The sequence below is a fragment of the Sinocyclocheilus rhinocerous genome, unplaced genomic scaffold (genome assembly GCF_001515625.1).
Source record: "Sinocyclocheilus rhinocerous isolate Xijiao unplaced genomic scaffold, SAMN03320098_v1.1 scaffold1590, whole genome shotgun sequence".
Classification (NCBI taxonomy): domain Eukaryota; kingdom Metazoa; phylum Chordata; class Actinopteri; order Cypriniformes; family Cyprinidae; genus Sinocyclocheilus; species Sinocyclocheilus rhinocerous.
In genome coordinates, this window is record NW_015651328.1 from 717,180 (window position 1) to 738,226 (window position 21,047).

At 38.1% G+C, this 21,047-nt stretch overlaps 1 protein-coding gene across 2 annotated transcripts in view; it reads right to left on the reverse strand.

Annotated features, from left to right (window-relative positions):
- Nucleotides 1-21,047, reverse strand: part of LOC107712766 (PHD finger protein 14-like) — an 82,132-nt gene that overhangs the window by 42,439 nt on the left and 18,646 nt on the right. For both annotated transcript variants that reach the window (XM_016518104.1, XM_016518105.1), the window contains exons 8-14: nt 16,754-16,900; nt 16,385-16,655; nt 14,534-14,640; nt 11,825-11,920; nt 4,626-4,732; nt 4,277-4,408; nt 3,176-3,338 (exon numbers count right to left, since the gene is read on the reverse strand). In XM_016518104.1, the coding sequence (XP_016373590.1) occupies nt 3,176-3,338; nt 4,277-4,408; nt 4,626-4,732; nt 11,825-11,920; nt 14,534-14,640; nt 16,385-16,655; nt 16,754-16,900 (1,023 nt within the window). The remainder of the gene's footprint in view (nt 1-3,175; nt 3,339-4,276; nt 4,409-4,625; nt 4,733-11,824; nt 11,921-14,533; nt 14,641-16,384; nt 16,656-16,753; nt 16,901-21,047) is intronic.

Consider the following 21,047-nt stretch of genomic DNA (forward strand, 5'->3'; position numbering starts at 1 on the left):
TCACCTATTTTATTGTCTTCCAAAGTCTGATTGCTTAGAAAAGTAATAGTACACCTCTCCTCCACAAACTGCAAATCTTGAAGTATCATTGATGTCTGTATCACCAATGGTGAGTTATGTGTCAAAGTTTAATACTTGAAAAACCAAAGTATGACGAAAATGCTTTAGCAAACCACTAATTATAGCAATATTTTCAATGCCGTCAGTCTCGCGAATGATGCATAAAGCTTTTTAAGTCCAATGGAGTCTAGACAAAATCTCAGTGTGTGTCATTCATGAGAGCCATTTCAGTTGTGCAGGAGGGCCGGTATTCAGTGGACGCAGAAAAGTGCGGCACATTAGTGAAGCCGAACACCACTGGCTCCTGAACGGAGGGATGGCGGGGGGTCGATTAGCTGGCCGTGATAAATCAGAACACAGCTTTACAAGGGCTTGCCACAGCCACATCGGCTGGTTAAGGGCATTAAAAATGCAAAGCAGGGCTCCTTCAGCTGCTGTCACACTCTGGAGTGCAAGTGAAGATACATTCTGCAATGAAGCATCTTTCTCTGGTGGAGTTTAGCCGGAGCTACACAAGAGAGAGAAAAATAAAAGCCTTTTAATCCAGCTGCTCTCCACTGAAGCCTTCGCCTCACTTCTGGGCAATCGTCTCGGAGACTAAAGGGAAAACAAATTAACCCTGCCTGTCATACGCAAGCCCACACTCACACGTAAATGCAGCAAACAAAAAATATCATCCAGAAGTCATTCCTTTTACCTATGTGTGAGCTATTTTGACAGCCGTCAGCCAAGGCGAGTGGCTGCAGTGCTGCAGAAGCCATCTAAAATTGTGCTTTACTTTCTAATTCGATTTAAAAAACTGGCAGGGAAAGGTTTATTGACTAAGCTTTAAAACAAAAGGTTGAAAAAGACAAAATGAAGGAGGCCTGGAGAGCATGTCGTTTCTCCGATGGATATCTTTTGTCTTCCTTAAGGGAGCCGGGCTGCCGGAGCGCTATCGCAGGATCAGAGAATGCTGGACAGTGATAAGTGGAAGCCATGGAGAGCCTGAAAGACAAGCCCTATCTCAAGTCTGAGAAGACACACACACACACACACACCTACCCTCACACTTCAATGTGGCGCTCTGCCTCTACAGCTAGAGGTAGTGCGTGTACAAGTCTGATCATTTAACAGACAATTAAATACTCACTCCGTTACAGTGAGCTGCCTACAAAGGCAGCATTTTAAGGCATCACAGACGAGCTAACAATACTACACACTTGGCAAAAAAGTCTATTGTCTATTATTGTGTAGCGCTGTGTGAAGAACAGCTTGTACAGCAGTTTTCTGTTGGTCAGTGCTACGGATATGTGAGACCAACTTGAACCCGTTGCATAATCTGAGGGGGGAAATCTTTATCCCTAATGCAAAATTCCTGGATGCATGGAGAAATACTGAAATTTCATACTCTATAACATTTTTTAAATCAGCAGCAAAATCTGATAAACTGTCCCATACATGTTTTATTTATTTATTCTCAAATATCATTTAAAAAGTCTATATTTCATGTTGGTAAAACCAAAGCGCATGTGCAGCCCAGTGTGCGTCTAAAAACACAGACTGTCTATGGAAACCAGGAGCTTCTAATAGCAGCAATGAAGCAATGACTTTACCTATTGGTAGCTGGCTCTTTTATTTATGGCAGGACTTATTCTGCCAAAATGTGTGTTACACTTTCTCCCACTGAGTGCACTTGGTACTTCTTGGTACCTATACACAGTCTTTGATATTGTGCTGTTAGTTTAGCAACATGCAAATGTCAAATGTATTTGAATCAATTTTAAGGCAAGCAAGACATAGCACAGTATAGTGTTATAGAGCGTTCCAAATCAGTCACTTCTGAGGCTGAGCTATCTTCCATAGCAGCTGCCTTTGTATGGATTAGTCAGCAAGACAGCTCGTTAAGTTTCGGAAACAATTCTAAATGCTAATGTTCCAATAAAACTGAAATGCTAGGGAGCAGCAGTTCCAGTGGTGTTTTCACTGATGGCTTAATTATGGCTGTATTAGTTTCAAGGTGATTTTATTAAATAATTAAAGATGATAGAGTGTTTAGGTTGTCCATTTCAAAGTAATCAATAAGGCTAGCTGTTGTGACCTTCACCGATAACCTCTGCCAAAGCTCAAGAGAGTAAAGAACAAGTCAAATATCTATTTGACGTGAGGAGCAAAGAATCAATTTCAAACCAGTGAATGAAAGTTTCACCTAAGACAACAGCTAGAGTAAAAGGGGTCAGATTTTTACAAAGCTCATCGGTCTGAAAACCGAGGTGTGCTCTGATTGGCCAGCTATCTAGTGCGTTGTGATTGGCCGAATACCTCAAGCGTGTGACGGAAATGTTACGCCCCTTACCATACTGTGATGCCGTGTCCCAGCCGGAGCGACGAGACAAAAACATTAAAAACCCATTACAAACGAGGCATTTGTTGCATCCAGTGGGCAAACAGAGAGAGATAGACTAAGCTTAAAATGGACTAGTAGACAGAGTCCCTTGAGCCATGCAATTCCCATTTTCCAACATTTTTCAAGAGATGTGTAGGTCTCTTTCAGCCATGCACTGCAAAAAAATTGCAAAAAAAATCTTACTTAGTATTTTTGTCTTGTTTCTAGTCAAAATATCTAAAAATTAAATCAATATACTTTTACTAGATAAGCAAAATGACTTAAGATATTTAGTCTTGTTTCCAGGGGGGAAAAAAACTGAATTAAGTGCATTTTGCTTAAAACAAGTAAAATTATCTGCCAGTGGGGTAAGTAAAATATTCTTAAAACAAGAGTATTAACTTACCCCACTGGCAGATAATTTTACTTGCTTTAAGCAAAATGCACTTAATTTAGTTTTTTTTTTTTTTGATATTTTGACTAGAAACAAGACAAAAATACTAAGTAAGATTTTTTGCAGTGTGTTTTCACTGACTTAAGAGCTGAACGAACACATAACCGATTATGTGATGGCACTAGTGGGTCCTTGGTTAGAAAACCACCTTTATCATTAGTGGAGATCTGTGAAACGCAGCAGAATTGACACCAGCGCTGACTTTGTGTTGGTGGAAAAGGGGTATTAGGAGCCTTCTTTCAAGTATTTTTAACACATGTTCGTCATCAGTGAACTCATGATATGCTCATACTCACAGTCCCTCTCACTTGAAGCTTCTTGGGCTCTGGGCTCATTTCTTGAGGGATAAATTTGATTGGTCCCTTGATCTGCCTCCTGGACCTTTTGGTTCCATCCGGTAGCGTCTCCATGGCGATGTCAGCCTCGTCACTGCTGGCCTGGTCGCACTCAGAGCACTGCCTGGAAAAGGAAGAGTGACAGACAGAAAGACAAAAGAGTCAGGTACTCTTTTGCTTTCATCTGACCTTATTGATTTCTCAATATGGAGAAATCTTTGAGATGAGAGAGTGGCTTTCAAGGTCCATGCCAATGTTTTTCCATTGGAAGCAGATGTGTCATATTCATTCCAACAAAAGTGTTGTTAAAATATCCCGCAAAAAATATATAAAATTGAAGGAATAGCCACATTCTTTAGTGCGAGCAAAAGCTTTTTGATTATACAGTATTACTGTCTCAGGGGCAGGCAATTGCCAGTAATTAGGTACGACTTGGCCCCCCACACAATTTTATCTTTCAAATGCTTTCTAATTTCCATCCAGCAGCGCGGAACGCCATCACGCTTTCTTATTCATGGATTAAATGAATTACTCGAATCAGCAGCGAAAGCATTGGGCTCAGCGTGACAAACAAACAAAACACAGAAACGCTCACGCACGTAACTGTGGAGCTCCACATACATTTTCAAAGTGACAGTTAGTATAACCTTATGAAAGTGAACATGAAGCACTGCAAGTGGGATACTGCACTTAGAATTTGAAACAGCATCTTTAATTTGCTATTTATTTTGCTTTATTTTGACACAAAAAAAAATAGAGCTATGAACTTAACATGTTAATTTAGTAATTAACTATAACACAAAAAGTGATAAAAATCCTGCAATTAATCATGCTCCCTGACCCATATATAAATCAGATTTATTTATTAGCATCTCACGTAACTGGATTAAATTTTAAATATCTTTATAAGCGAGTGTTTTTATTAACTTATTTTAAACGTTACATTTTATTTTTACAATTATTAGCCAGTGTTGAATATTAGAAACCCTGCTCAAGAAGTGTCAGCACTTCCAGAAGTTAATTTTATCACATTTTAATTCCATCTCCCATTCCTGTTCTCACCAGTAGCTGTTTTTGGTCTTCTTCGGCATGCGTGTGAGAGGTGGGTCCAGGCAGCCCAGGTGGTAATACAGCTTACAGGTGTCACATAGAAGTAAAAGATGCTGGTCTTGGTTTTTCTTACAGATCCCACAGCTGCACAGAACACGAAACTGTTTCTTATTTACAGCACACAACCACATTAAAACATTGCTTTTTAAGGCAAGGCATCTTTTCACACACTTTTCTCTCTTTCAGTGCATAATTTATGAACTCTAGATCTACATTTAAAAATGATATTAGAATAACAGTGGCCAGGTGTCATGACTGATGCCGGGCACCAGCTGGCACACTGTAACGGCTACAAGCTAACCTGTAGAGCATAGCTGGGAGGTTCGATGCCTTCCCTGGTGATCCTCCCTCTTTCTTGCTTGGCTTTCTCTCTTTGGGAGCTTTCAGAACTGGAGGAGAGTTCACTTTCTGCAAATAAAGCAGAACACTGAAATTCACTACATTTGAAAGACACATAAAATTATTTATTAACAAACCAACAGCATAATATTAAACTAGACCTTCATAACTTGAGAGTTACTTGAGTGTTTGCCAGGGCAGTGCTATACAGTTGATAAGGTGATCTGGGTGGATGCTTACTAGCCCCAGTCAAAAGAGTCCACCTCCAGTATGATATTCTGGTAACTAGAAATGGCTTTGGTCCTTCAATGCATCTCTATTGGATATTTCAGCCTGTTTTACTGTCTGCCAGCACATCTCTCTCCTCAATTAACTCCACAACTCGAGGTATTCATGTCCTTATCGAGCACTATTCGGAAATCAAATTAAATATTTTAGAGAATAACATTAATTTTTAACACATCTGTTTTTGGTGATTTTTTAGACAGATACATGGACAGACAGATACATAGATCGATAGATTATTATTTTGAAGGACAGACAGATAAAGAGAGCAATTACATTATATTTTACTATTGTATGAAGACTCAAATAAATGAAAGGAAATGCAAATGGAGATACCCATAAAAAAAAGTACATTTATTAAGAGGAAAAAAGTGCTCAGAGCAAGAACATTTTCAATTTGCATCATCATTACTGTTCAATCAAAAATGTTTTGTCCCTGAGCATTTTGCCATTTTTTGCTTGTTTATTAATATAATAAAACATTTCTTCTGTCAATGTTGTGTGAAGGATTTTCTTTGTCTTCCCCTCAATATATGTTTTTCTTCAATGTTAAAATACTTTTATCAGATCCTCAAGTGAAGAGACAACAATAAGCACAAACACTGTGGCTCTACGGAGCTTTATGTTTGTTTGAGTGGGTCTGACATAGAAACACTGCCTTAACAAATGATGCCTTCTATAAATGGTAGGTTTGTGACAATGGAAGCTGGCTGGAGTATTTGGGAAACTTGTTTGAATAATTGCATTTCTGTTTGATGCTGCTATTGGCACAGAAATAACTCAATTTATGCCTGTTTTTCTCTCATTTATTCTATGTGCAACCTTCCTAATAGCTTTAATCATGGCTATGATGCATCACACAAAGCACTGTGACCCCTCTAATAGTGCAAATGAAAGGAAACATACTTTTTAAACTCAGAAATTTTTTTTTTTTTTTTTTCCAAAAAAAGGCCTTTTCCAATTTTTCATGCAATAAGGATAAAGTGAAAATGGACATGAACAAGGAGAATAAGTCACCTGACTCTTCTGTTACAGCAGATACTTAGATGGGGTTTGGAGAGAGGATAGTGGCCAGGAAAAGGAAAAAAAAAGTTTTCTATTTTCTGTCTATACATCTGCGCTGCATCTTTTCTGTCTAGGTTAATTAGAAAACTTATCTAGTAGGATCCGGTCGCACAGCAACACAGAGCAGCTTCTCCCAGAGGCTTTCTAATCGGAGCGTGCTCAGTTCAGTGTGCCCATGGTGACAGTCCCTCTCCACTGCACCACAGGGATTATAACAGGCTGGAGAGCTGAGCCAGGAGACGCCAGGTTTTACATCCCGCAACCTCTGGGTTACTGTGGACAGTCCCGCCTATCCACACTATTTCAGTGGGAATATTTTTTGGAGAAAGGTGTTTGTCTAAGAACAAATAAATAAATAAAAAATAAAAAGCAAAAAAAAAAAAGCCTCACAAAACAGCCAAACAGGCGGTTGGCCATCTGCTGAGGGAGCCAGACAGACTTTGCTGTCTTGCAGAGATTATGGAGAATCCCATTGGTACTGTGAGAGGGGTCATATAACTCACAACATTTCCAAATGGGGTGGATTTGTCTGGGGAGCCCAAAATGATGTTGATGTCCACATGAAATATTTAATTTAATATAAGATTTTATCTTTTTTTTTACATTCACAAAAACATACAATTTCTAAACATGACTAAAGATAAACAGGAATTAGAGAAACAACATTTAATGTGGGGAAAGAGCTAAATGACTTTTTCTTCCCCACAAATTGTCAGCAAATTCATGAGTCCACAGCTGAATTTTTATGAAATTTTCAGAAAAAACTTCTTAATGTCTGATTAAATTAACACTAAAACTTTCACTACAATATTTAGAGAGTTTTTGTACATAGAAAAGCAGTGCTTTAGTTGTGCTTGTTTTTGTGCCAACTTAGTAAAAGTTTAATGGACATTACAGGAGCACAGACTGCCTCACAATGCGATTAGCATCATTCACAGTAATCCGGGGAAGCTCTTTTAAAAAGCGAGTACAAAATATCAACTTCTCCCGCGATGTCTCCACAGTTAACAGCAATAGCAAAAACGGCTTCCAGCGCAGCACCGGATGTAACTCAGCTGACTGAGGCAATCACTGCGGAAGTGATTGTGCAGAAAGCCCATTGGGGGTAGGAGTTTATATGAATGTATCTCTGAGGGGAATTGACTGTCTTCAGAAATGTTTAGATCAGGGCTGCCCAAACTCGGTCCTGGAGGGCCGGTGTCCTGAAGAGTTTAGCTCCAACCCCAATTAAACACACCTGAACCAGCTATTCAAGCTCTTACTAGGCATACTAGAAACTTAAAGGTAGGTGTGTTGAGGCAAGTTGGAGCTAAACTCTGCAGGACACCGGCCCTCCAGGACCGAGTTTGGGCAGCCCTGGTTTAGATGGTATTTTGACTAGATTTTCCGCTATATTGTGGCTGTTCCATAAGCGCCACCTGCTGTGGTCACTTGACATTCTTGCCAGTACACTGACATCACATCTATTTTTTGGTGAAGATCTCACTTTGTATTTATTTTTAAAGGGAAATGAAAGAAAGAAAGGGTGAGCTAGATCTTACAGACACCTAGAGGAGGTGGCTATGTGACTTTCATTCCGGAATGCAAATCAGCATCACCAGACATTTTATGTATTATCTATTACAGTAATATAATGTAAATATTTTTATATTAATTTTTCATTAATATTTGACCCTCTAACTCTAACACTTTCTATTCTATTTTAATTCTACTTTATCTATATTTATCTACTTGTATTTTGACTAGATTTTCCGCTATATTGTGGCTGTTCCATAAGCGCCACCTGCTGTCAGAGAGTGAATTTGAGTTTTCATTCAGGCCGTCTGCTGTTTTTGTTTCATGCAGATGTTTTGTGTAATATAGTTTCACAAGATAAAAGCCAGACCGTTCTGTTTTTACTTCTAATTTCAAAATTATACATTCTAATTTAGATTAAAAACTGCTCATGATGCATGTATGCAACATCTTTGTTTGAATTGTTTATATGAAGAGATTTCTTTTATTTGTGTTTTATTTATTTGATTTGGGGTTTCAATTTAGTTTTGTTATTTGACATATTTCAATTTCACAAACACATATGCAGCATTTTGTCCAAGCAATAATAAAAGGGCACTTTTTCAGTTATAATTTGTATTAAATCTCATTTTGTTAAAACAAAATTGTAAGAAAATCGTATTGTGAAATCAATATCATGAATCGTTACATCCCTGATAAATATTTTTTTTTTTCAAATCCATTGCAGAATTTTTGTCATTTTCTGAGAATGACTGATGGTTCATAAAGAAGCAGTGATTTTGGTTTTTGTTATGCCGTTGTTGTTTTCTTTTGCCAATAACTTTAAACTCTATGACAAGAACATCCAAAACTGTGGAATACTTGTTCACAAATAATAGCTTGTTCATATCACGTCAGGAACCAGATCAGTACAATTTGTGAATCAGATCATTGTTCGATTTGATATCATTGTTGAAGCATGATTTAAAATGCAACTAAAGGACATAAAGTATAAAATCTTTCCAAAAAAAAAAAAAAATTCCACAGTAGTGTCTATGACTTCACATAAAAGAAAAAACTGAGAGACTGATTATGTTGCTCAGACAAGAGGAAAAATGACAAATTTGCCATAATACCCCAGCCGTTGCATTAGAAACGCTCATGCAACAGCATTACTTTTCTGTAATTTAATGCTGTAAAGGTAACACAACAAAAAGTATAGTGTTATTAAAATTTAGAAGATAATTTTGTTTATGATAACAAATTACTTGCTGCATACAAGTTTGCAAAGGTCATAAGATCCTTTTGCTACCAAAGACGTTCTCATACCCCTTTCAAAGTGCACCGGTGAGAGTTCTCCCTCACCCAGGGTGGCACAAGAGACAAGACCCTCTCTTGAGATCATCAATAATTTGAGGGTTCTGTGCAGACGCCAATGACTGATAGGGAACAAAAATGTAGTAGATAGATGACACAAAGGAGCGGGGCGCCTTGACTGATGTTGCTACTTAAGCGGTGTGCGTTTTCTAATTATGTGATTTATGACCATCATTGCAGATTCACTGGCTCGCTCTTTTCCAGACCACTCGGCTCTCCTCGCCTCCTTCTACCCTCTCGCTCCATTACTGCGGCATTTATCTGCCGAGAGGACATTTTAAGAGATCCTTTTAATTAACCATCTTACACACTCTCTAAGCCGGGTAACTGGTTATTCAGCGCAAATTAAGTTTTAAACAAGTGCGCATGGGTGCATACAAATGGGCACCTTTTAAACGTTCTGTCGCTGTATCAAAAGTGAGAGAGCGATTTATGCGGCAGTTCAGATTGTTGCGGTTTTAGGTTATCATAAGGAAGTGTGGACTCTCATCTCCATTCCAGACAGGCATCTCATCAAATTCACTCTTCCTGGGTGTATCATAGTGATTAAAAAGGTGACAAAACACAGAGGACTGGCGATACCTCCTCAGTGACAAGCTCTCACTCTGAAGCCATGCTGTAAGTGTGTGTGTGTGGCCTTTCAGCCTGGGCTTTTTACCACTACACTAATTCTTCACATACACACGCAGAATATGCATGAAATTGAGCAATGTTTAGCTCCAACAAAGAGGATAAACTTTTTGACAAACTTTTTGATTATTTTAAAATCCAGAATCCTAACAATACCTTTCACGGTTGCTGTTGCCAATGACATTTTTGTTTCGGCGCATATCCTGCTAAATGGCATTCTAAGCACAGACTGTTATTTAGACAAAAAGAGAGATCTACAGAACATTTCAGACTTTCACATTTTCGCACTCATTAAGTGACCGTCACCCATGGCGACGCACCTTGGTGATGTGGTTGCCATAGTGAGCAGGGGAGAGGTTGGCGGCTTTTAGCAACAGAGTCAGGGCTGAGTGCATGGCCAATGACAGGTCAATCAGTTAGTGCAAATGAAAGAATTTCGCAAACAGGAGGCCCATTACAGCGAAGAGAATTACCTCAACGCTGTCTACCCTGTGGGGTGCTGCCTACAATCTAGATTTCTTTCAATCACAGCTCAATACCCAGGTGCAAAAAATCCAGGGAGAAGATTTTTTTGCTCTCTTTACACTCTTTCCACTGTGAAGTCAAAAACTAATTCTGCGAACAATACACTCACGCCGCTAGATCCACATATGTCGTCTCAGTACCCAAAACGTCTACAACATAGAGCAAAAGTGTGAAAGATGTCTATTAGCCAAAGAGATGTCGACTCAAATCACTTTACACTTTATTAACTAAAGGTTAATAAGCTATAACGCACAATATAGCTTTCAAAATAAGAGTCTGATGTACCGTGCAGACATAAATGTTCAAATTTACGGTCATTAATGTGCATTAATGGAAACTAAGCCGCAAAAATGTGGAGAGCTATAGTTATGCTTTTGATGTCACAATCACAAATGATGGTGTGCACTTTACCAATAGTTCAAGTGAAAACATTAGCCAATTATTAAAAAGGTAATTTCAGAGTAGCTGCTTTCATGTTAAGAGAATGAATTTTCTTAGCTGAATTTATCAGCCATTACTCCAGTCTTCAGTGTCACATGATTCTTCAGAAATCATTCCAATAAGCTGATTTGCTGCTCAAGAAACATTTCTTATTATAAATGCTGAAAAAGTTGTGCTGCTTAATATTTTTGTGAAAATCATGTTACTTTTTTTGCAGGATTAAGTTTTGAAAAGATTAAAAAAAAAACAGCATTTGAAATATACAACAGTATAACAGCAAATAGCAGAATTATTTTAAAATCAGTTGTAACACTGTGACTGTTTACTGCCACTTTTGATCAATTTAATACTTCCTTGCTGAAATAAATATTTCTTAAAAAAAAAAAAAAACATAACTGACCCCAAACTTCTGAACGTTAGCGTAACTTAAAAGGGGCAGGGTACAAAATAATGTTAAAAAAGGATAACAGAAACAAATAAATGGATCAATGTTTTAAAATTCTATTCTATTCTATTTATTATCCTATATAAGATACTTAAATTCACTTTAAAAATGTAAAAAAAAAAAGATATGTAAATTAAATAGACATTTAAATGCATTTAAAAGGACACACTCTGCATTTACATACAGTAGTCTTAAAGGTACAGTAACAAAAACAGCCTCTTCAATCTAAAGGTCACTGAGAGGGTAGAAAATAGTTACAGCAAACAAAAAAAAAAAAACTTTAATTTTAAGATACCTTGAATTGCATGGGTTTGAAGTGGAATTCAGAAATTTGCTATGAAAGTGTAAAATATGGGCCCATCCCAATCTAATCAGAGTGCTTGAAGGAAGCTGTTTGCATCAGGGTGGGCTGTAAGCTCACTGGAGATGTGATAGATGAGGCGTACACCTGGATCAAGGATGGGATGGGGCGGAGAGAGACGGAATGATATGTAAATTAAATAGACATTTAAATGCATTTAAAAGGACACACTCTGCATTTACATACAGTAGTCTTAAAGGTACAGTAACAAAAACAGCCTCTTCAATCTAAAGGTCACTGAGAGGGTAGAAAATAGTTACAGCAAACAAAAAAAAAAAAACTTTAATTTTAAGATACCTTGAATTGCATGGGTTTGAAGTGGAATTCAGAAATTTGCTATGAAAGTGTAAAATATGGGCCCATCCCAATCTAATCAGAGTGCTTGAAGGAAGCTGTTTGCATCAGGGTGGGCTGTAAGCTCACTGGAGATGTGATAGATGAGGCGTACACCTGGATCAAGGATGGGATGGGGCGGAGAGAGACGGAATGAAGATGGACAGGGGAGAGAAACGATGAGGCAGTTGAAGGTAAGCCATACCTGTCCAAGGATCCCCCCCATCATGCTCCATATGGCTTGGCCCTCAGTCCTCAGCTGGCCATTGACATTCTGCAGGTCCTCCAGAGACTCGCACAGCTGTGGCAGATAAAACCGCGGCAAGGCGGGAGATAAGATAAGACAAGGACAAGTTGGGCAGCTCAGTCCGTCAGCACACACACACACACACACACACGGACGGACTAACATGTGTACAAATGCAAAGGTGTACACAAACCTGTGACCATCTGAATGGCCAATACATGCATACGCTTACAGGGTGTTACAAAATCCAGGCTGATTTTTATGGGCTTACATTTCTGCCACAATTCTGCGTGCGAAAGATCATATTTTGAGCGCACAAAAGTGCATTTTGCACACGCGCGATCTGAGTTTGTGGAGAAAATGTTCGTTTCGCAAAGAAAAAAGTCTTTCGAGCGCACGGAAATCAATTTTGCATTTAAAATACGTTTTTGGATGTGTGCAGACCTTCTCTTTTGCGCGTGCAACGTTTCACTAGCTTGCTCACCTGATGCCCCCTTTTAGGCAAACAACAAATGTTACACATCAAAACCCACCCACACGCAAAAAATAACATTTCCTACTATTAACAGATTCAGAGCCTAGCACACCACGAAATACGGCATTACACTTCCTGCGTCTACATCCATCTCTTTCACACACACACACACGCACACACACAGTTGTGGCATTTCGCCGTGTAGGGGCCACTCTCAGCTCCAGACAGTAGATAAGCGTCAGGCAGGCGTTTGATAAAGACGATGATGAGAGGAAACAGTGGAGAGGTGAAGTTATTATGGGTATGTGAAATGAAACTACAGAGAGTCACCTCTTATCTCCGCTGTCTGTGAAGATGAGGCTCCACGTAGGGAGCTTGAGCTAACATTTAAAACCAGCTCCTCTCTAACACACACTCCAGATTAATACTGACTGCTCAGCGGGGACTAACACATAATAATGCAATTATTTATACAGTTACATATCATTAATTTTAACGGCATTTACAAAAATAAATTAATAAGCTATATAAGCTCAAGCTATATACAGTGGTCCCTACAAGTATTTGGACACTTAAAAGGACAGTTCACCCAAAAACACAAATTCATTATTTAATGTTTCTGCCAACACACACAAGAAGGTATTTTGAAGAAAACTGGGCTTCAAACAATATTGGACCCCATTTACTTTCATTGTAAACATCAAAATATCTTCTGTTGTGTTTCATAGAAGAAGGAAATGTGTCCATTTCTAGTTGTTGTAAATGTTGTAAATATTACATGGTTATGTGATAAATTATTTTTACTGAATTTACAGCACAAACAACAATATATTGAGATATACTATTACTGTTGTATAAAATTACTCATACCTGTTATAGAAAATGTATAGCTACAGTGACAAACACCTGACACTAACACGTTAGCATTTTCTCATTGGTGACGCAAATGCACTGGTTTCCAAAAATTCAACGTTAAAAATATCAAACCAAACAATCACACTATGTAGCATACTATATAATTCAGGATTATTACATATAATTTCCAGATGACTCAGGACCTGCCTTAGACACAACTTTTGTGAATAAGCAGTCAGCTTTCCACAGATGTTGATTTTCATCGGGAGGCCGGCGTTGTGCTAATGCATGTTGAGTGCCGTAATTAACAACACACACTCCATTAATACCGCTTAATACATGTGGCGCAGAAAGAATGGACGCCACATTAACTCCTCCAACTTTCTCTCCTCGCTTTCATCGCTTTTTTCCTCATTGGGCCAGATAAAAAAACACCATCTACACAAATCTGCTTCAAGAGATCATGTTTAGGAGTATTGAGGGTAGGAGGCAAATAAATAAAACAGCACAGAACGTTAGTTGCTGTTATACCAGGGGTTTTGAAAATTTCATTTTTTTTTTATTTAGTTTTTAAATTTTTGTTAGTTTAATTGCTCATAAATATATTTTTATTTTGATTATTTTGTATTTTTGGAACTGTAGTTGGTTGGTTTGCACAAACAATTTTTTTATTTTCTTTTTTTTGTACTTGTTTTATTTTTTGCTTCAGTGAAAGATCGGTGTTTTTTTTGCTGTTGTTAATTGTTTATGTTAAAAAACTAAAATTTCAACAAATTAAAATGAAAACTAAAAAAAAAAAAAGTGTCAAATTATTAATAAATACTACAATGGTATAAGTAATACTAAAATAACACTGTTAGCAGCAGAACACACTGGTAATGTTTTTCTCTATGCCATTTTATTGCATTTCCATTTATAGCTTCAGTTTAATTTAATTAAGTCTACTGCAAAATGTTTATTTTTTTAGTTAGCAAATACTATTCACTGCCAGTTTTCGTCATCTTATTTTTTGTTAACAAAAATAACCTTGTATTATACAAAATTCCTACTTTTTTTTATTATTCCTCTCTGCAGATGGTCCAACACAAAGTAGCTTGAAAGGAGACTTTCACAGTTGAATAGTAAATGGAAAGACTAACACATAATTGGCATTATTTAGTAGCTGTTCAGGAGCTTTTCAACACGCTCCTGGGATAATATTCCTGCAGCGCTTCATTATTTCCTGATGTGCGTGCCTCTGCTTAAGCACCAATGGTCAACAATTGTGCTACTACGGACAAGCGCTAAAGTACAAAACAGATGCTAGTTAGAGCCTGGTGTGCCAACAGTGGACAGACCTTGTTGTACTCTATGTGCAGTTTCTCCTGCTCACTCTCCAGCTTGTCTTTAAGGTTCTTCTGCTCCACGATGTTGTCCTGGATCTGAATCATCCTCATGTTCCGCTCTGAATACCAACAGACACGAACAAATCGATACTGAGATTGCTATCAGAGTACAGGAAAAAGTATATCAAAGGAAGATTGAGGGAGAAAGTACAAAAAAAGAGCAATGTTAAGAGAAAAAGAGGGAGAGAAAGTGCATTGATAGAGGATAGGCCTCCTGCTGGAACCTAATGGAGTGTGTGCCCAAGGTTACTCCACAAATCTGCTCTTAACATCACTCATTTGGAGGGCAAGTGCCTAGCTGCAAGGCTACAGAGCGGGATGCCTGTCTTGCGCTCACTGTCTGATACCGCCTGCTGTTCTGCAGGCAGATTCATGTATGTTAGGGACAGTAAGTCATATGCTACAAATGCATCAATGCTTGTTTTCGCCATTAAAATGAAAAGAAAAAAAAAAGGAAGCAGAAAATATTATCTTAAGTGGGTTGATAAATGTTGATTCTCAAAAAATAGATCATAGACCTGATGTGTTAACAGGGCTTGACAATACGGACTGGCTCGGGGCCAGCATCAAAGACACTTGGGACAGTTGACAGAATTGTGATGTGTTTTTAAGTCTTACCAAATTTAAACATTCAAGTGATTTTAAATAATTCAAGTGCAAAAAGACGCAAAAGAGAACTCAGCTGTACCAAAGTGAGTTCTCTTTCACATCTTTATGTGCTTGAACACACACATTTAAAAAAAAAAAAGTCAAAATGCCCCTCTTGGCGGGTATCCTCAAACAATGTTGTTTATTTTTTAAAGTGAAAGTAAACAGTTGAGAAAGAAACCACATGTGTATCAGTATATTGGATGTGTGCATTAGGCCTAATGTAGCTGCTGCTGTCTGTATCATTAATGATAATGATGATCATTAATGATAATCAAGCAACAAGACAAAGAGAAAATCACTCCGCGCTGTTGACTGAATAATGTTTGTAACTTTAAAAAGCATTCATCTATATAGTGAAGACTGCAGTGTTTTTACATTTGACTGTTTATTTCATCAGTATCTTTGTTCTATTGTATTTATTTGTGCTATTACTTGTCATTTGTTTAGTTGTTCTTATTTTACTTTTGACTGTTTACCTGTCTTTAAAGAAATAGTTCACCCAAAAATGTAAGTTTACTGAAAATGTACCTCAACCTCAGGGCATCCAAGATGTCAAGTTAAAAATGTCTTGATGGATTTGTTTATTACAGACTTGACAAGACATGCATTGATGGACAGGAGTCGTGTGGATTACTTGTGGATTATTGTAATGTTTTTATCAGCTGTTTAGACTCTCATTCTGACGGCACCCATTCACTGCAGAGGATCCAATGATGAGCAAGTGATGTAAAGCTGAACAAACAAACTCATCTACATCTTGAATGGCCTGAGGGTTAGTAAATTTCTGCCAAATGTTTTGGGTGAACTACCGTATTGACCCGAATATAAGACAATGTTTTTTTCTTGGAAATAAATCTGGAAAAACACGATCGTCTTATATTCAGGGTCTAGACTTTGACACGTCAATAATACACCTACAACAATAGGTGGCACCAAATACGCATAAAACGAGTGTGCCATGAAATACATAATGTAATGCGTGTTGTAAAGATCGCGAGTAAAAACAAAAGAAAAAGAAAACCTTACAGCTGCATGAGTCGTGACTGTCACGTTAGCCTGATGGGACCATATATTAGTTAAACTAGGTTTCGCTGTGGTATCAAAATTGGAATACAGAACTGTGAAATTTGAGAACTGTTTCAAACCACCTACCTAGGTAGTAGTTAACAAAGTCTGCCGTGAGGGCAGGCTGCTTATGTTTACGCCGTCCGTCCACACTTGCGCTGGTATCGGATGTGTCCACGGGGAAGATGTCTGTGCTGATACCCATGAGCTCAGCTTTACGCATCAGCTTACGGATGGCTGAAGCACTAGAGGTGAGCGGCCGGGGAAGCTTCTCTCGTGGCACCCATGCCTGCTGCCGAGTGTTTCGAGACAGCTCTGCTTTCGCTCTGTACTGCTGAAGCCGCGTGGTTATTCGAGCCTAGAGGTTGGGAAATCATAGGCATTCAAAAATTAATGATGACTGATCTTGACTGTCTGATGTATGGAAGACAATATCTGCCTCAGAGTAAAGCGGACCTGAGCTTCAGGTGTGAGCTGCTTCTCCCTTTCCTGCAAAGACACTTTGCAGTAGGACTGCAGGGCCAGGTAATTCTTCCTTTTCCATTTCCTGTCAAAGCGGTCTGCATGCTGCTTGCAGTAGGCAAAGAATGGATCAGCAATGTCCTGTGGGTATAAGTGGATCATGATTTTAAATACAGACACCCACGAGACTTGAAATATAGTTTGATAAAAAAGACAAATTAGTGATGAATGACATGTCATTAATAATCAGTTTTATTTTATATTTATTAATAATATAAAATGGATGGGTCCAATTAAAATCCTGACGATGAAATGCATACAGTACACTAGGGGTTGCACCGACTAATCGACTAGTCGACTTCAATGCTCTGCCATGACGCTTTAAGTAATTCCACAGCTTCGCTACTAGTAGAGAGACGCTGCCAGGTAGAATTAATTCACACACGCAGTCGCTCTCACTAATGCATTCATATTAATGTAATCTTTACTGTGCTACTTTATCTGTATCTGATTTAGAATGAGCAGAAATCTGTGAGAAATATAATGACCCAAAGACAAAAGAACTGATAAAAAAGCTGTTATAGGAGCAACAGCCATGTGGGCAGCGCTGTCATATGCCATAGCTGTGCACAAGGTGTTTGTCACAGCTCCAGACTTATTTGTTCATTAATGACGTCATCAGTGACTAGTCGACTTCGACTCGACTTTCATCACATAAAAGTCGACTTCAAAAAAATCAGAAGTCGTTCAACCCCTACAGTACACAGCCACTGTAAAATGGCGTTAAACACAAATCTGTATTAATGTATTAAGGCAGCAAGCTACTAGACTGCTTCGCAATTGTACACAGTATATAGTGAAACACAGCCTCTCAAAACTGACTTGCTTTATTTTTTTATTCTCTAAAACTTTTTTTCTTACCAAGTACCCTTTGGTAAATAAAGAGATGTTATATTTTATTGTGTAAAACTGATGATTAGCCTGGCCTATAAAATCATGTGTAAAGCATCATATTAATGCATTTACATAATTTATGATACCGTTCAAAATTTGGAGTCAGATTTTTCATTGAAAAAACGTAATACTTTTAATCAGCATGGATGCATTAAATTAATGCATTTATAACATTACAAAGTATTTCTATTTCAAATAAATGGTGTTCTATTGAACGTTCTATTCAAAGAACCCACAAAAACATTCAGCAGCACTACCATTTTCAAAAATGATAAGAAGAAATGTTTCTTGATCAGCAAATCAGCATATTCGTATGATTTCTAAATGATCATGTGACACTGAAGACTGGAGTAATGGCTGCTGAAATTTCAGCTTTGAAAACAATATTTTACTATACTGTTTTTATTTTTACTGTATTTTTGATCAAACAAATGCAGCCTTGGGAACATAAGATACTTCTTTCCATAAATAAAAAAATAAAAATCTTTCCGACCCCAAACTTTTGAATGATAGTGTATTTTCCAAAGCCATTATAATAATGATTAATGTTCAGAGTCATACATGTACATCACATTTTATTTGTTACATAATATAAGTTATTCTGGTAGGGACAATGGAACAAGAAGCTGAATTTTTGCTTATTTAACTTGGTAGAAGTTAATTTAACTTCAAAATAATATGGCATTATTAATAATTGTATTTTGTTTAAAATTTGTATGAAATCTAACATAATTAGCAGACCCTCTACAGTACGGCTGTGGAACAATTCCTCCTGTTGAAGACCCTGCTCTAAACAAACACTGGTCAACCTGTGTGTTCAAGACTGATTCTTAATTTGGCAATTCCTCAAATAACCAATAAACTGAAACACACCAAAAACCAACAAACAAAAGAAAACTGTTTTCAGTGAATACCTTCACTTTCTGTTGATCAAAACAAACGCAGATGTCTTGCAAAGTCAGCATTATTAAATAATCTACTGATGTCTAACGTGTCGTCTGAAAACATGAAAAAACAAAACCTTGGCTGTGGTGCAATACACAGTGTTTAATCTATTTCTTAAAATGCACACAACTTGGAGGAAGGTGAGAGAAGAGCTGAAGTCCTTAAGAACAATCTCTGAGTGATTTGATTAAGGCTATTTCAAGATATTTTTCATATTTATCTTCAAATACCTCATTATTGTTAACGTGACAATTGTTGCAGGTCAGACACCTGATAATTCTAATGTACATTTTGATTATGGGGGGAACGGGAGTATCTTCTGAAATACAGGTTCACACTTTCTGGCTGTTGGGATAATGATGCACAGTGCTCCAGATTTTTATAGACCATCGGTGGCTGTGCATTCCCTGATAGCCGTGATAAATAGGCGTTCACAAAAGGCCTGTAAAAATGCCCCTCCCTTTTAAAGGACAAGTACATGTTGCAGAGAATGTGGGAGCTGATACTGGGGGGCAAGACAATGACTGATGTAAGGCTGGTGGGACTTTTCCAGGAATGGAAAGGGACTTCAGATCTGCCTTTCTCAGGAACAGCCTTCTATGGAAGGGGAGGGAACCTTAGAACAATGTCAGCCTATTTCAGCAGTTTAAAATCTCTGCAGCTGAGACGTTAGCAGCAAGTTTCTCTCGCTGAGCTCACATCTCCTCGTCACAAGCATAGCATTTCACCCCCTCCCTTGAGGGCAGATGGAAGCACAGCCATTTTCCGTCATCCACAGAATCATTTAGGCTTAAGGTTGCTATCAGCCCACTCACCTGTTGATATGAGGCCCTTTGCACAGCTGACTGGATTAAGTGGATTGCAGTGAGTAGGCACTTTTCGCCAGTGTTTATCTGTGCTGAACGCCACCATCATATGCTTCTCCCATATGGACTGCATATTTGAGCCACGAGGCTGATGGTCTGTGACCACGGCCTGGGCTGGGAATTTGTTCAGCTGGATGACCTCGTGCTCTGAGTCCTCTCTCTATGCTTACAGGTATCTGTTTGATAAACTCCCGCATTTGAAGATCAAACGTGCATGTGAAAAATGTGTTGGCAGAGAATCGGAATCTTCCTAAAGGAACAGTTCACCAAAAAATTGCCATTTGCTGAATTGTACTCACCCCCAGGCCGTCCAAGATGGATGGTGAGTTTGTTTCTTCATCGGAACAGATTTGGAGAAGTTTAGCATTACATACCTTGCTCACCAATGAATCATCTGCAGTGAATGGGTGCCGTTAGAATGAAAGCAAACAGCTGATAAAAACAACAATCCACAAGTAACCCGCACGACTCCAGTCCATCAATTACCATCTTGTAAAGTGAGAAACTGCGTGTTTGTAAGAAACAAATCCATCAAGGCGTTTAAATTTTAAACCGTCGATTCTGGCCAAAATGAGAGTCTGTAATCCATAATAATGCTTCCTCCAGTGAAAAAGTCCATCCCCTGTTGTCCTCTCACATCACAATCCATCAAGAAATTTGCACAAGACATAAATTGACGGACTGGAGTGGTGTAGATTACTTGTGGATTATTGTGATGTTTTTATCAGCTGTTCTGACTCTCATTCTAATGGCACCCATTCACTGCAGAGGATCTACTGATGAGCAGTTGATGTAATGCTAAAATTCTCCAAATTTTTTTCGATGAAAAAAACTTTTATACCACATACAAGTCATTTTTATGATATCTTCATGATGATGACTTTGTCATTTTAGAGCTTGGATACCCCAGTCCTCATCCATTTTCTTTACAGTAAAAAGAGAAGCCAGAATATTCTTTAAAAATGCACCTTAAGTGTTCAACAGAAGGTAGTCAGTCCAATAGGTTTTAGAACAAATGTGGGTGAGAAGTAAAAAATCTGTATTTGCGTTGAAATGGATTTGAGGAATATATATATAGAAATGACACTTTGCTACAATGTAAAGTAGTGAGTGTACAGCTTGTATAACAGTGTAAATTTGCTGTCCCCTCAAAATAACTCAACACACAGCCATTAATGTCTAAACCGCTGGCCACAAAAGTGAGTACACCTTGTGGCCAGCGGTTTAGACATTAATGGCTGTGTTGAGTTATTTTGACGGGACAGCTAGTTTACACGGTTATACAAGCTGTACACTCACTACTTTACATTGTAGCAAAGTGTCATTTCTTCAGTGTTGTGTTGTCACATGAAAAGATAATTTTTACAAAAATTTTTACATTTTACAAAAATGTGAGGGGTGTACTCACTTCTGTGAGATACTGTATATACACACACAATATACCAGTCAAAAGTTTTTGAACAGTAAGATTTTTTATGTTTTTTAAAGAATTCTCTTCTGCTCACCAAGCCTGCATTTATTTG